The sequence below is a fragment of the Coniophora puteana genome (assembly GCF_000271625.1).
Source record: "Coniophora puteana RWD-64-598 SS2 unplaced genomic scaffold CONPUscaffold_5, whole genome shotgun sequence".
Classification (NCBI taxonomy): Eukaryota; Fungi; Basidiomycota; class Agaricomycetes; order Boletales; family Coniophoraceae; genus Coniophora; species Coniophora puteana.
Window position 1 is genome coordinate 330,795 of NW_006913057.1, and position 13,525 is coordinate 344,319.

The 13,525-nt window shown below is 55.6% G+C and overlaps 5 protein-coding genes across 5 annotated transcripts; 2 read left to right on the plus strand and 3 right to left on the minus strand.

The window, feature by feature from the left end:
- Positions 1-186: 186 nt before the first annotated feature.
- On the minus strand, positions 187-2,263 carry CONPUDRAFT_164535 (uncharacterized protein). The gene is made up of 3 exons (XM_007769449.1): positions 2,177-2,263; positions 434-2,091; positions 187-383 (listed from the first exon to the last, which is right to left on the minus strand). Exons 1-2 carry the CDS (start codon positions 2,246-2,248, stop codon positions 478-480), a joined length of 1,686 nt encoding a protein of 561 aa, XP_007767639.1. The 5' UTR covers positions 2,249-2,263; the 3' UTR covers positions 187-383; positions 434-477.
- A 304-nt stretch (positions 2,264-2,567) lies between these two features.
- CONPUDRAFT_136541 (uncharacterized protein) lies at positions 2,568-3,402 on the minus strand. The gene is made up of 3 exons (XM_007769450.1): positions 3,172-3,402; positions 2,985-3,104; positions 2,568-2,919 (listed from the first exon to the last, which is right to left on the minus strand). Exons 1-3 carry the CDS (start codon positions 3,298-3,300, stop codon positions 2,776-2,778), a joined length of 393 nt encoding a protein of 130 aa, XP_007767640.1. The 5' UTR covers positions 3,301-3,402; the 3' UTR covers positions 2,568-2,775.
- A 1,501-nt stretch (positions 3,403-4,903) lies between these two features.
- Positions 4,904-7,840, minus strand: CONPUDRAFT_102474 (DUF590-domain-containing protein). The gene is made up of 5 exons (XM_007769451.1): positions 7,540-7,840; positions 7,158-7,440; positions 6,682-7,083; positions 5,794-6,625; positions 4,904-5,735 (listed from the first exon to the last, which is right to left on the minus strand). The coding sequence occupies exons 1-5, from the start codon at positions 7,776-7,778 to the stop codon at positions 5,041-5,043; spliced, it is 2,451 nt and encodes an 816-aa protein (XP_007767641.1). The 5' UTR covers positions 7,779-7,840; the 3' UTR covers positions 4,904-5,040.
- A 1,102-nt stretch (positions 7,841-8,942) lies between these two features.
- CONPUDRAFT_81496 (uncharacterized protein) lies at positions 8,943-10,004 on the plus strand. The gene is made up of 5 exons (XM_007769332.1): positions 8,943-9,053; positions 9,121-9,259; positions 9,341-9,367; positions 9,419-9,592; positions 9,669-10,004. Exon 5 carries the CDS (start codon positions 9,691-9,693, stop codon positions 9,904-9,906), a length of 216 nt encoding a protein of 71 aa, XP_007767522.1. The 5' UTR covers positions 8,943-9,053; positions 9,121-9,259; positions 9,341-9,367; positions 9,419-9,592; positions 9,669-9,690; the 3' UTR covers positions 9,907-10,004.
- A 415-nt stretch (positions 10,005-10,419) lies between these two features.
- On the plus strand, positions 10,420-12,305 carry CONPUDRAFT_122251 (uncharacterized protein). Its single transcript, XM_007769453.1, has 4 exons — positions 10,420-11,026; positions 11,072-11,786; positions 11,851-11,933; positions 11,983-12,305. The coding sequence occupies exons 1-4, from the start codon at positions 10,431-10,433 to the stop codon at positions 12,149-12,151; spliced, it is 1,563 nt and encodes a 520-aa protein (XP_007767643.1). The 5' UTR covers positions 10,420-10,430; the 3' UTR covers positions 12,152-12,305.
- The last annotated feature ends 1,220 nt before the right edge of the window (positions 12,306-13,525 follow it).

Sequence of the window (13,525 nt, forward strand, 5' to 3'; positions counted from 1 at the left end):
CCGGTCCGCCGTCTTCCGCTGCTATTTCGCTCACCCCGAGCGCATGCATGACCAAACCATGTTACATTTTGACCCAGTGCCCTAACTGATCTAAGCCCACCGTAGCTTGTTGAAGCCTCCAATGAAAGCTGTTGTGTTACATACATCTCTATATTCTGCCTAAGATCTACCAAGACAGCTAGCACCCCCAAATCTACAGAATGAATCGTCGAAAGGTCCAGAGCCCAAGTCGAGCACCGTGATGCACCCACGTGCGCGGATGTTTCCGCCTTCATCTTCATCTCTATTCTACAAGGGACGCGTCGCGGGAACTGTAGACAGTTTTGGGCGAGGCGCGTGAGCGATAAGTAGCGTGGCGTTACCGGATCGGTCGTTGGCCTAGTCTTCTAGCTTTATCAGATAACCCCGTCCCGACGCGCTGGGGAAAACCTACCTTGCGTCAGCGTGAAGCATCCGTGGGCACGGGCACATCTGGTCCTATTCGAAGGCGTAGGCAGGGAGCATGTGTTCGTCGCCGTAGAGATCTACCGGGTCCACCCCTTCTTCGTGCTGCGCATCCCCAGAGCCACTGCACGCCGCGGAACCCTCGCTGGGGGAGATAGGCGCCATAGGGGCAGACGACCAGTCGAACGCATTCAGACAACTCGAGAACCAGGAGTAGTCCTCCGTCGAGATGGGGACGCCGGGCGACCTCACCTGCAGGCAGCGGATGGGATCCGTGTGCCAGCTCTGCCGCACGACGCGCTTGAGGTCCTCCGTCGAGAACGGGCAGTCTCCGATGCGCAGGATCTCGAGGTTGACCATTTCGATGCGTCCCTGCGCCATCGCATGGAGTACGGTCTTGCCGAGGTTCGCGCAGCGCTCGAACGAGAGCACGCGCCCCTCCCACGCGTCGAGCGCGTCGACGAGCCCGGGCGTATCGTCGATCCCGACGAAGCGCAATTCGTACCCCTCGAGAAGGTAGTGCCACGGCCCGCGCAGCTGGCACCGCGTGATGGTCGTGAAGAGGAAGTGGTCGTCGGCCATCGCGAAGAAGTCGGACACGGCAGATCCGCGTAGACCCTCGAGGTGCAGCTCGCGCACGTGCAAAGGCCACGTCACCTGCTTCAAAGTGTCGCCTGCGGCGTCGCAAAATGCAACGTCCCGGATACGGAGCCGGTGGATGGAGGAGATGAGGTGTAGGGAGCGGATGACGTCGGACATCCTGAGCCCGCCTCCATGCGAAGGCGCGTACTGGGTAAGTTCGACATTTATTCTGCTTTGCCTCTCCGCGAGCCACTGCGGTGCAGACCGGCCCATGTCGACCAGAGTCTTTGCGTCGAGGACGAGGAGGTTCAACAATGGGCATTCTAGGTGACGCAGGCCGTCGGCGTGCAGGGTCTGCTCGGTATCTGTGACTGCGGAATTAAGAACCAGAGACTGGAGGAAAGGTGCCGAGCCCTTCAGACTCCTCGCGGCTGCCATGATCGATGAGCGATAAAGGAGGTTCAGGTGAATGCTGCGGCACCGATGGAGATGGGGGGCAAGCCTTCGCATGATGCCTTCCACGGCCCTGCGTTCTCTCTCGCACTCGCCAACCATGTTTCCAGAAAGCTTGTCCTTCTCTTTGTCCTTCTCGTGGGAGACACTATTTTGGGAGGGAAGTCGCTTTTTCCGTCGTGTTATCCAGATATGCACGAGCTCGTCGCGCGACCACTGCAGACAGTTCTTCGCCAGTGTAAGAGCGGGACCTGGCGAGTCGACGCAGATGACGATGCGCGTCCAGAACGCGGGAATGCTAGCGAGAATATCCCGCCATCGACGACATGCAGTTGCGGGCGCGTATGGGAAAAGGGTAGGGTCGAGGACATGACACGCACGCCAGCACCAGTGCTTTGAGTCGCGCGTGCGTGCGCACACAGGGGGAGAGCCGTCTTCGTTGACTGTGATGTCGCAGTCGCAGCACTTGATGCGGAGGTCGTCAAAGAGTCGCTCGAATATATCGAGTAAAATCTCGGAAGGAAGGCTGTGGATCGTTGTTTTGCTCGGGAGGACGAGGGGTACGACGTGGCGGTCTCTGTCTCTCTCCCTTGCCACCACGAGGGTGGTGGCCTGTGCGCGAGAAACGTAAGAGAAGCGTGTGTCAGAGTGCCTCGAGGCGATTGATTTAACACAAAAAACAAAGACGAGGACGTACGACGGGCTGAGGGCGAACTACGATGGATGTGGTGGACATGGCGGGACAGAGGAGGGTTTCGACCGAGGACATTATAGGGGGCGCCAGTGGCTGGTGAGATTGCGATTAACAATAACAGGGGACGACATTCCTTCCACTGTCTCGGTTCACATCAGCGGACTGGGCACGATCTCCGATTCGCCGTTCCGCGCTTCCGACACCCGGGACCTTTCGATTTCAACATGACCAAATACCTGCCTTATATGGCCAGGTAGCCCCTAGTCTGCTCGCTTCTTGCAGTAACACCACCACCATTCGCATTCGCCTGGGAGGCTGGGGTAAAGCTGACCAGCGCCGCAGTTCCTGATCATCGCTCTGCACATTCTGAGCAACGAAAAATGAAGATTAGGTTAGAACATGGCGTGATATGGATACATAAATATGCCTATGGAATATGCGAATTTCTATCAACCATGCGAGCGTGCTAATTATATCCAACCATATGAGATGGGCCTGAGAGGCATGAGAGGGACATGACGGAGATGAGAGAGAGAGCGCCCGCCCTAGCGGTACGTCCCCAGGCAGCACCGACCGAGCGGCGCGCAGAAGTCCTCGCACGATCACCGGGTGTCCACCAGAATCTCGGTCATCCACATGTCCGAGGAGGTGTTCCAGAGCCCGGCGAGGTAGAGGCGGTCGAGCGAGATGCCGTTGGCGCCGACCCGCCACTCTGGGCAGCGCGAGGGAGGGAACTGCCCGGTGGCCTGGATAAGGTGGGTAAGTCATTCAGCATATTCGGCTGGAGAAAGAGCAGCGCATGGGAGCTCACCTCGACGAAGGAGAAGATCATCTGTGACACGAGCACGGCCAGCTGGGCGCGCGTCAGCGGCCCGAGTGGAGTGTACAGCTCGATCGAGTGCGCCCAGTTCGCGCTCTCATGCCCCGGCCACTATAGCGAAAGGGTAAAGTCAATAACTCTAAATTGACACGTCGAGGATGAGTAAACAGTGACGTACCACGATACTGAGGGAGATCTTGCGTGAGCCACCGTCCATACCTTGTCCAACGTGGTCAGACGCGCCGACCATCATCCGAGAGAGCGCGTCCCCGCCGCGAGCGATGACCTCACAGACGGGCATGCCCATGCCGTAGGTCTGTGCACCCGCCAGGTCGAACGTAACCGGTGACCGCTGTGGCGACGCGTTCTTGGGGAATGGCTGGGGTACGCGATGAATATGGGGAGGATATTGAGTAAATGGGGGTTGGGGGGAGAGCAGTGCGGAGTGTGGGGTGTACAGGCCCGGGGAGAGGGAGGAAAAGGACGACTTGCAGCTGTTAGAGACAGCGGGGTGGAGAGGGTTGGAGTAGGTCATTATAATGAATATTCGAGGAAAGTGCAAAAGAAGATTGCGAAGAACGAGTTTGCGACGTAGGAGGATGAGGAGGTGAGTGAGGTATTCAGCTCGATGCCGATGAGGACGACATGGAGGTGGACTTACCAGGTTAAATATCGCGTTCGACACAGAGAACATTGAAGAGGATGGTGAAGCGTGAAGAGGCCAGAGACAAAGCATCGAGAGTTAAGACGCTAGACATCAAGGCGTCGAGGAGCGTGTTGGTGTCAGAGACAGCATGGTGAAAGCCAGAGGGAGGGTCAAGCGACAGAGGATGGTAGAGAGATCAACGGAGAAGCCAGGGGCGAGGATATTGAACGTCGAGGAAAGCACAAATGATAAAGCAAAAAGTGTCAGTGCAGAGCGGAGGGTTTGACCCGGCGGCGCATGGCTAAACGGTTAATTAACGTCGAGACAAAGGAATTGACGCGGCTAACATTGTCGCCTTGACGTCAGGATAGACCCTTCTGTAATCACAGTTTTGAAGCCCTAGAGTGGCCAAACGCATATCAAGAGACCACTGCATCGCTTTGAGGGGCCCGGAGGTCTCCAGTGAGCTCGTCGGTCGTCGCCATGATCGTCGAAAGAGGTCAAGACGCGTCGGCTGAGCCCGAACAAGCAAACTCGTTTAGGAAATTTAGGCCCCTCAGCCACGCGAGCTTGACACACCCTCGACCCTCTCACACATCACACCACCCCTTCACACCATCACACCGACGTCCTGATCACTTTCAGCCAGTTGTCGTCGTGCCCGTCGACGTTCCCCGCCGTTTGATGAAATCAGGACGCTGTCCCCGAGACTGAAAAAACCTCCTCAATATCACACTGACGCTCGGAACACGGGCCCGAGTCCGCTTCCTCTCACTTTCACATCGTCACAGGGCGTGCATGCTCGTTGACGCCGCCCACCCGATGATCAAGCATGGTTATGTCGTCGGGAGATGATCCTCACTATAATCACACCGTCTACGCTTCACAAAGTGATACCCTCCCTTCACGTACAGATAGTTCGATGTTGATGGATGCCAAGTGTGCCCTCGAGAGCTGGAACCTTTCAAGATCACACTCGCTCGCATCAGTTCCTTGCACGATGTCACACTCACGGGCGGAGGGGAAAACCGATAATGACCTACCGTGAGTTGACGCCAGATGTATGGTGCATAATGGATTGTACTCGATGCATTCTACTGCGAGCATAGTATTTCCTAACTGACTTCAGCGTCTCGGCCGTCACTAGAGAGTATTACTAAGTGGCCTTGTTTGCGTCGGTAAGATAGGAGATAATCACATCAAACAGAAGAGATGCACATAGCATCCATGATGAATCGATGAGGCGAGATTCAGAAATAACCGACAGGTTCATGTGAGTTTACATTGTTGATCTCTACGGAACTGTCCACACAGGAGCAACATCATCATCACTCCAACCAGCGACCAAAGTAATTGCTCAACCTGTTCAAACAAGAACGCCACCCATACCAGTGTCCGCGCTCAATCCTCCTTGACCAACTTCTGAATCTCATCCAACCCCTCATCCGTCGCCCAAAACCCACTCCACTCCCCACCCTGTCCGCCCTTTCCATCATCATCCACATTCGGCGCCCCATCATCCACATCCTTCCTTGCGTCCTCCAACCCCACATTCCTGCCCTCGCCCTCGCCCTCAGCGCTCCGCCCCGCCAAACTACCCACATACTTCTCCTTGATCTCCCGCTCGACCCTCTCCGCAGTTCGCTCCTCCTCGCTGCCCGTCCATATCGCGCGCTCGAGCAAGTGCCGCATCAGACTCCGCAGGAGAATATACCCGTGCGACGCCACGAGCGATACCAACAGCGCCGAAACGAGCAGCTCGCGCGTCCCAGCGAGTGCTGCGCCCGAGTCTTGTCCGTGTGCGTGGTGGTGGTGGCCGGGCGCTGCGTCTACTGCAGGCCCAGTCCCGGCTGCGGAGAGATCGTCGCTGTTGAGCGCGGTGCCGAACGCGTCCGGCCCTGCTTGGCGGTGGCTCGGCGGACGGAAGAGGTAGACGAGAGCCGAGTTCGTGAGGGCGGCGAGCCAGGTGAGGAACGTGAGCGCGTCGAGCCACGGGCCGATCGTGTCTGTGCGGATCGGGACTGGACGGCGGGTGTGCACGGTGATCTTGAACGCGTCCGAACGTGCTTCGAAAAAGTTGTTCACGTATGCCATCACTGAGATGTACCCGCGTCAGCCGCGTATTCTCGCTACGGAACAAAAACAGTAACATACCAGGTGCAAGTGGCCAAATCGTCGACCACAGCGCCACATACCCAAACTGTGTCGCCATCTCGCTATAATCCGTGAAAACCTGATACTCAGGCAATGCCACCTCGCTCCTGACTCTTTCGAGGAACTCCCGCTCCTCCTTGCCCCGCGCGTCCTGGCTCGGCGAGCGCTTCCCCTTGCCCTCTTCACCATCCGCGCCCTCCTTCTCAAACGCAACCCGCTTCTTCTTCTGCCCCTTACCCAACCCCCCGCGAGAGCCGCCGCCGTGCCCACTGAGCCCCTTTCCGTTGCGAAACGAGTCCACAGCGCGCATCACGAACGGCAGCCCGATCTCCATAAACGTATTCACCGCCTGATTCGTGACCGTAAACGCAAACATCTGCTCCTGCAGCCTCGACGGATTCAGCTTCTGCCGCGCGCTCGCACCGTCCACCTCCCAATACGCATGATGCGCGTCCGCATGGTGGTGGTGATGCTCGCCCGCCTGAAGCGGAGGCTTCGCAGCAGTGACGTTCCCATGCCCAATCCCGAACCCGAGCGTCTGGTTCAGATCGATGTTGAGCCGCTGGAGAATGGCGGAGCCGCGGTCCGAGAGGAGCGTCTGGTGCACGGCCGTCATCACGCTTTCACCAAAGGGGACGTAGACGAACGCGGAGAGGGCGAGCCCGAGATAGGCGTTGATCGCCGCGAGCGCGAACTCCTTGATGGTGAGCGAGGCGGTGTGCGTGGACTGGTGCGAGTGGTTCTCCCAGTCGGTGTAGCGTGTCGCGTGCACCCTGTAGATGTTGAGGATCTGCGGGACGATCGCCATGAAGAGGACGGTCGGCATGAACGACTGTGCAAGCGCAGATAGGTCAGTGGCGAACAAGGGGAGCTATTTATAGTACTCACGACGAGCTTGCTCCCCGGGCCCGTATATAGCTGCGTCACAAACGCCTCGAGAATGAAGATCACCGTGAGTATGATAGCAAGCACGCTCGCAAACAGCAATATGACAGGGATGCTAGCCACGATGCGCAACTCGCGCTTCCACCACGGGAAGCCGGGCACGTAGTCCGCGCGCCGGCGCTCGACACGTGCAGAGCCGCGTGTGCACCAGCGCACCGAGAGTTTGCGCTCCTGGAGGCGCCACCACTCGACGAAGCCGATCGACCAGAGGAGCAGAAGGGAGGAGTAGAGCGCGGAGTAGGGCGTGCCAAGGAAATAGAAGGCAAACCCGAGCGCGGCGGGGACGGCAAGCGCACGGGTGTATGCTTCGAGAAAGTGAAAGTAGAGGGCGACGGAGTCTCCAAACTAGATAGGTAGTTGGGTTAGACTCTGTCTCCTTGGTGGAGACATGAGGAGGGACTAAGGATAGGAAAACGTACCTGAGACCTAATTCTGTCCAGCTGCACCGTCGCTATCCGATTCCGCGTCCACAGGTGGATCCATTGTTCGTTGAAAAGGGGGTCGTGCAGAACCATGACAGACTCGACAAGGTCCCACTCTTTGCATAGGGGAATGATGCCGAGCCCGCCATCCTGCGGGGTGGAGGTGATGAATGCATGTACGAGACGCAGACGATCGGCAGGTGTAAGGGGTGCGGTGTCAAAGTCGTCCGAGAAAGCAGGAAGGTTTGCCATCGGGAGGCCATAGAGGAAGTCGGATTGCCTGCACAGAAAGCATGCATGAGCTCGCAGTTCTCACTACATGGTGCGAGACAAGAGACCACGAGGCGCGATAGCGCTAATTCAAGAATAGAGTGCTCACCTTTCCCTGTGGACGAGCGTGGCGAGCAGGTTCTGTGGGCAGGTGACGAGCACGAGCAACTGGCCTTGATTCTCTCCCCGGCGCCCTACTGCCTTGAGCCCCGCACGCGTGAGCGTGTCGACGAGGACCGAATACTGCTTCTCGGCTTTAGCGGCGTTTTCCTTGAGCTCATTCTTGGATAGTGCGGCGCCCTTGGGCGTAGACCGGAAGACAATGACGACGTCCACTTGTGGTGGCATGGTCGTCCCCTACAATTGATGGTCGCGGTCAGTGATGAAGAAACGAAGGAGTGGGTGGATGGAGGTGCGCTCGCTCTATTCGACGCTCACGACAACCCAACGACGTCACACGCGCCGAGCCATCGTGTTGTCGTCTGTTTGTCCTTTTGCCTTGAGGCACATCCGCCCTTGTCGGAGCCGATTACCGACTCCTTCATTTTGTCATCGGAATGGTATTATACGCCCTCAAAAACAAGATATCGGGGTGTACAGAACATGGGATACGGTAACAATGAGCGATGCTATCTTGACAGGAAAGCGATAGAGAATCGACTCCAAGCACAATCGCATACTGAACTTGGCCACTCGAGTCAGATATCTTCAAAGCCGTACCCAAGGAGTACACCTGCTCAAAGCCCAATTCACGCGCGCGATAACAACATGCTTGCTTGTCATGATTCCGGTCGCTAATGAAGACATATGGGTGATTGGCTACCCTAATCAACATCGGCACCTTGAAGTACACAACCTTGTACCAATTGGCGGTAAAAGATGGGGCGTTTCGAATTACTACAGAGTGCGTGAAACCTACAAGACAATCGAAGCAGCATGCAGAGATAGTGTGTGTCAGGATTAATAATCTATCCGACATGGCGTAGTGTGATGGTCCGTGAAATTCAGCAGTCGCCGATACGAAGCCCGGGTTGAAGACAGCCTGCATAACCATTGAGAGCCGGATACGCGGATAAGCAAGAGGAGAGCGCTAGTGGTTTTCGTGTACGGAAATGATTGTGCGTATGGATGCGTGAAGGATACGTTGGACTCCAGGAGTTACGAGCTCCCGTGTCGAAAGCCAAAGACAAGATAGAGGTGGCGTGATGGTGACGTTACGCACCTGTTACACGTCTCCTGACACATTCCGTAACGTCACGACCCTCCTTCTCTTCTTGCCACCACGTCGTTGGCGCACCGAACGAATCGCTCAAGATAGGCAAAGTTTGGAGTGCTCGCCCTCTCCTGAGGCCGCTTTTTATGGACATCTTCTGTAGATGTGACGATACCTTTAGAGGGTTTGTCACTTTGTCACTCCGCTTCAACTCGCTCGCGAAGTGAGCGTCAACGCTCGTTTGGCGGTGCTCCTGAGAAAGCATTAGGACTGCTATGGGGACCCCTTACTAACGAAATCTTTACAGGAATGTATGCTTTACCTGTACCAGATGACAAGACAGTGCATTTATCCATGCATGCCCCTCGAGCAAAAAAGCTCTCTGTGTAATGGATCACCTCGCACTTACGGTCCGTGGTGAATTGCTCGTGTCTCTAGCTATATGAAAGATTCTTGACCAAATAACGACACTGACAGTGGTGGCATGACGTCGCAGATTAGCGTCTATTTCGAAGCCAATCTCGAGATCTCTCTTGTAGAGTCCATTCACGAGTCCGACGCGGAATGGCGAAGAGGGATGCGTACACCGTAGTGCGTAATGTTTGTATAGTACGAGGTAAGATCATGTTCTCGACACAACCCTGCATGCCCCTTTCACACCACGCTCACAACTGAAAACGTCATCCATGTTTGTCAGACGTTAGAAACCCGACCGCTCTGATCGGTACGTGCTTGCGCACGTTGTCTTGATTCTACAATGGAACATTATCTTTAGATGCAGGAAAGAGGGCACCTCTCACTCAGATGTGCTCTTTTGGGTAAGCTGACAATGCCTAACAGCATCGCTGGGCAGCTCAGGGTATTCATATGGCCACTCGTATGGAGGAACTCGAGGCGCAGATGGGCGGCTTACGGCTCCATACTGCTGAGCAGGGCGCGATGATCATCGGTCAGTGCATAACCTCTGCTAAATGCGCTTTTCTAATGAGCGGTTCTACTCTTTTTCTTGTGCTTGAATGCTTTAGCGACTCAAGGGGTATCTACGCGATGATGGTGGCACTGATCTACGTTGCCTCCCCTGACTCACTGGTCGGATCTCGTCAAGCGCCCAAGCTCTCGCTGCTTGTTACCAATTCAGATGACGGAGTCCCGAGTCCGCGATGCTTCTTCGATCATCTGGCACTGGCTTTCGAGCGACAGTCTCGGAGGCATCTTTGCTATCTCAAAGCACGTTCTTATGTGCTCCGCAAGCCTTCGCAGTGAGGTTATGGGATGATTTCGACGGCGTCTTAATGCGAACCCGGGGCGCCAAAACCACCGATTGGCCGGCTTCGAGGCTCGGGAAACGTGCTGATTGGCTAGCGGACATGGAATGTGCAAGGCCATATTGGGCGCTCGAAGTCTGGGAAACGGCTCATATTTCTCGCCAGATTTATGTTTAGCTTCATATAAGGCTCGATGCTCTAATGTTCGGTCTCCTGAGCCTCTCCACCCCTCAGAGGCTGTCCGTCTTATACCCCTTCCTCCCGAGATTTCCCTCCGCGCTCGCTGGGATACGAACTTGTCGGCAGCGAATTTAGGTTCCTCTCCCTCTTTCGTCCTGCTCTCAGTCAAACAACTTCCCGGAAAGCTGCACCACCATCTCACTTGCGACATCGGACGAGCTTTGAGCAACCATAATGGGGGACGAGTGAGTATTTATTCACAACTGCTCGACTTGCGTCTCGCACGCTCTTTCTCCCTCTCTTCCCCTTTTTTTCTGCCCGGTTTCTTATTGTTTGCCGTCCATGCGTTCTTACAGGGCAACTATCATCATCGACAATGGCCAACGTCTGAGCGGCGGGAGCGATCAATTTGCTGCACGCATCACTAACTCAAACGACAACGAGGAAGACGAGGCCTACAAGCTCGAAACACTCCCACGCTTTCCCTCGGGCGGCCACCCCAGCAGCGGCACGCTCAACGCCGCCTTTCGCGAGTTCGAAAAGGAAAATAGGGGAAAGGATGCAGAAGCAACACAAGTAGCGGCAGCACCAGCCAAGGGCCCGCCGCGGGTGTCGCTCTTCGACCCGAGCATCGCGGCGAAGCGATGGACGTACATGAGGCTGTACGGCAAGTACGTTGTGTACCTCATTCTGTTGATGTGGGCGTTCCTGCCCATATATCTCGCGGCGCACACGTCGCCGAACAGCCACGTGGACAATCTCAGTGTATGGGTCGTGGACAAGGACGGGGGTACGGTTGGGGAGGCGATGAGGCAGGCGGTGCAGGGTGGGCTTGATGGTGCGCAGGGGCTTGTGCTGGGATATGATTTCAGAGGGACGAATAATGCGTCGGTGGGGACGGACGAGGACCTTGAGTACGCGGTGTGGGACGAGCAGACGTATGCTATCCTCGTCGGTAAGTCTTCATAACGATCTTGGCGGAGATGGGCGCTCATGCACACACGTGCAGCTAACGAGGGTGCAACGAGCAATATCACGTCCTACCTTGCTGGAAACAACCCCGACTACTCGCCTACAGAGACGCCTGCGATCACCATCTGGTACAACGAAGCACGCAACCTCTTCGCCGCCGACTTCTACGTCATTCCACTAATGCAGCCGCTCGTCTCCATCGCCTCAGGCAACGCCGCCAATTCCATCATCTCCCAATTCATCTCCAACAACACAGCGAACCAAACCGCGCTCTCCCACTTCGTGCAGGCGACCGCCCAGCTCTCCACCAACGGCGCAATAGAAGGCGGCCTCGTCAACTTCGCCTACACCAACATCCGGCCGTACTTCGCGACGAACGTCGCGGGCGTGACGACCGTCGGCTTCGTGCTCATCCTCATCTTTTCGTTCCTGCTCACGATGGCGAACGCGGCGATGCGCGCGATCCTCGCGCCACACCTGACGATCAAGTCGTACGTGCTCCTGCGCCTCGCCGCGCCGCTGCTCGCGTACATCCCGCTCTCGCTCTCGTTCGCGACGGTCACGCTCGCGTTCCACGTGCCGTGGGACACCAAGTACACGGAGGTGCAGGGGTTCGGGCTGTTTTGGATCACGGTGTATCTTATGATGTGCTCGCTGGGTCTCGCGACGGAGTTTGCGATCTATGTGGTGACACCCAAATTTGCGCCGTTCGCTATGGTTATTTTGGTGAGTTCATCGTACTTTTTGTTGACCCACGATATTGTGTTTATGAAATTCAATGATGCCCTAGATTCTGACAAACATCAACCTGGTCGAATACCCGCTTGAAATGCTCCCCGGCATCGAGAAGTACGGCAGAGCATGGCCGTTCTAGTAAGCCTCACTACTTCTCATTATATACTTTTCCTTTCTAACGGAGAAGCCACGCACATAGCCAAGGCCTCGAGATCATCCAAACAATCACCTTCAACACCAAATCGCACATCCGGCAGAACATACCCATCCTCGTCGGGTGGGCGCTCCTGAACGTGCTCACCATCAGTCTGAGCACGGCGTTCATGGAGTGGCGGCTGCGTCGGAAGCAGGTGTAAGCACCTGTGACTCCGCTGGCACGCTCCCCAGCTTCGGAGTGCGCCGAGGATGTGCTCGTGTTCATTCTTTTCGGTGGCTGGTAAAGAACGGAACGGAGTTCGCGGTACTCCGCTCAGATACATCGTCATCTGACCAGTCCGCGAAGAGTACGATATGCAATGGCTCATGGGAGCCTTTCTTGGACTTGAATGAGTCCAGTGACTATACGGGACTGGTCCCTGCATACTTTCATCACACTTTTTCTTGTTGCACTCATTTTCTCATCACGCTTACTTTTTGCTTTATTGCCGCACTCCCTGACTTGCCGCGTACCTGGGGTACAGCTGATGCACACACACAGATGATGGACATGATTGCACGCATACCTTACACCTCGCATTAGTTTCCCTCTTAGCACATACATTATGCTTTCCCTTCACAGTCACTCACTCAACGCAATCCACAGAATGTTTAGTAGGCGCTGCCGCCGTTCTATTTCGCTATTTATTGTGCGCAGCATTGTAACATGGACAGAAAAGCTACTATTGATGACGCATCTGCCTCTGAGGTGGCCTGTGCATGGCATTTATCATTGTTTGCGTCGCATTTGGGCGAGTTGTTGGAGATCTGGAAATCGGACGGGTGTGAGCGAGTAAAACCGTCGCAACTTCGTCAGGAATTCTACTCGAGAACAACTTGCATATATACGTCACAACGAACACATCAACGGAAAAACTGACTGCGAGAGCTTTTATGCATGACACCCGGGCTGCAGATCGTCCTGTGAACTACTCATACATTCTAGAAACAAACCGACATAGTTCCATTGCGATTCCTTGAACGTTATCATGCACTGCGACGATAATCTGGAAAGCCGCCCATGTCAGCCACATGATCCTAAGTTCGCAAGCTACGTATTCATATACTCACCGCTGGCGAAAATCGCGGTGCCCTGCTAACGGCATCCCGGGTGTCAGCATGGCGATGTAACATACGAGTGTATGTTGGTAGGGTATAGCTTACATGTGACCACTGAGAATGACCTCGTAGTACGTCAGAGCGCGAGCAGGCTCATAACATCCTTCCTTGGCTCGTCGGCCTGGTATGTGCGGATTTCATTGGGGGGCAGCGCGCGTGCGCCAGCCGTCGCAGAGAGCGCGCCGAGGATTGCTGCAGCAATCAGCGTTGGCATTGCAAACTGCATGTTTGTCGATCACGCTTGTGGTGCAGTACTTGATTGAGGGAGGGAGTGTTGCAGTCCTGTACGACTGCAAAAAAGTCGTGAAAAGGTTATCGGCTGTTGAGAGAGAGAACGAGAGAGGGGGAAAGAAGCCGTGCCTCTGGGAGTCTTCTTATACTAGAGGAATAAATCTACACCCTAACTCATGCCCAGT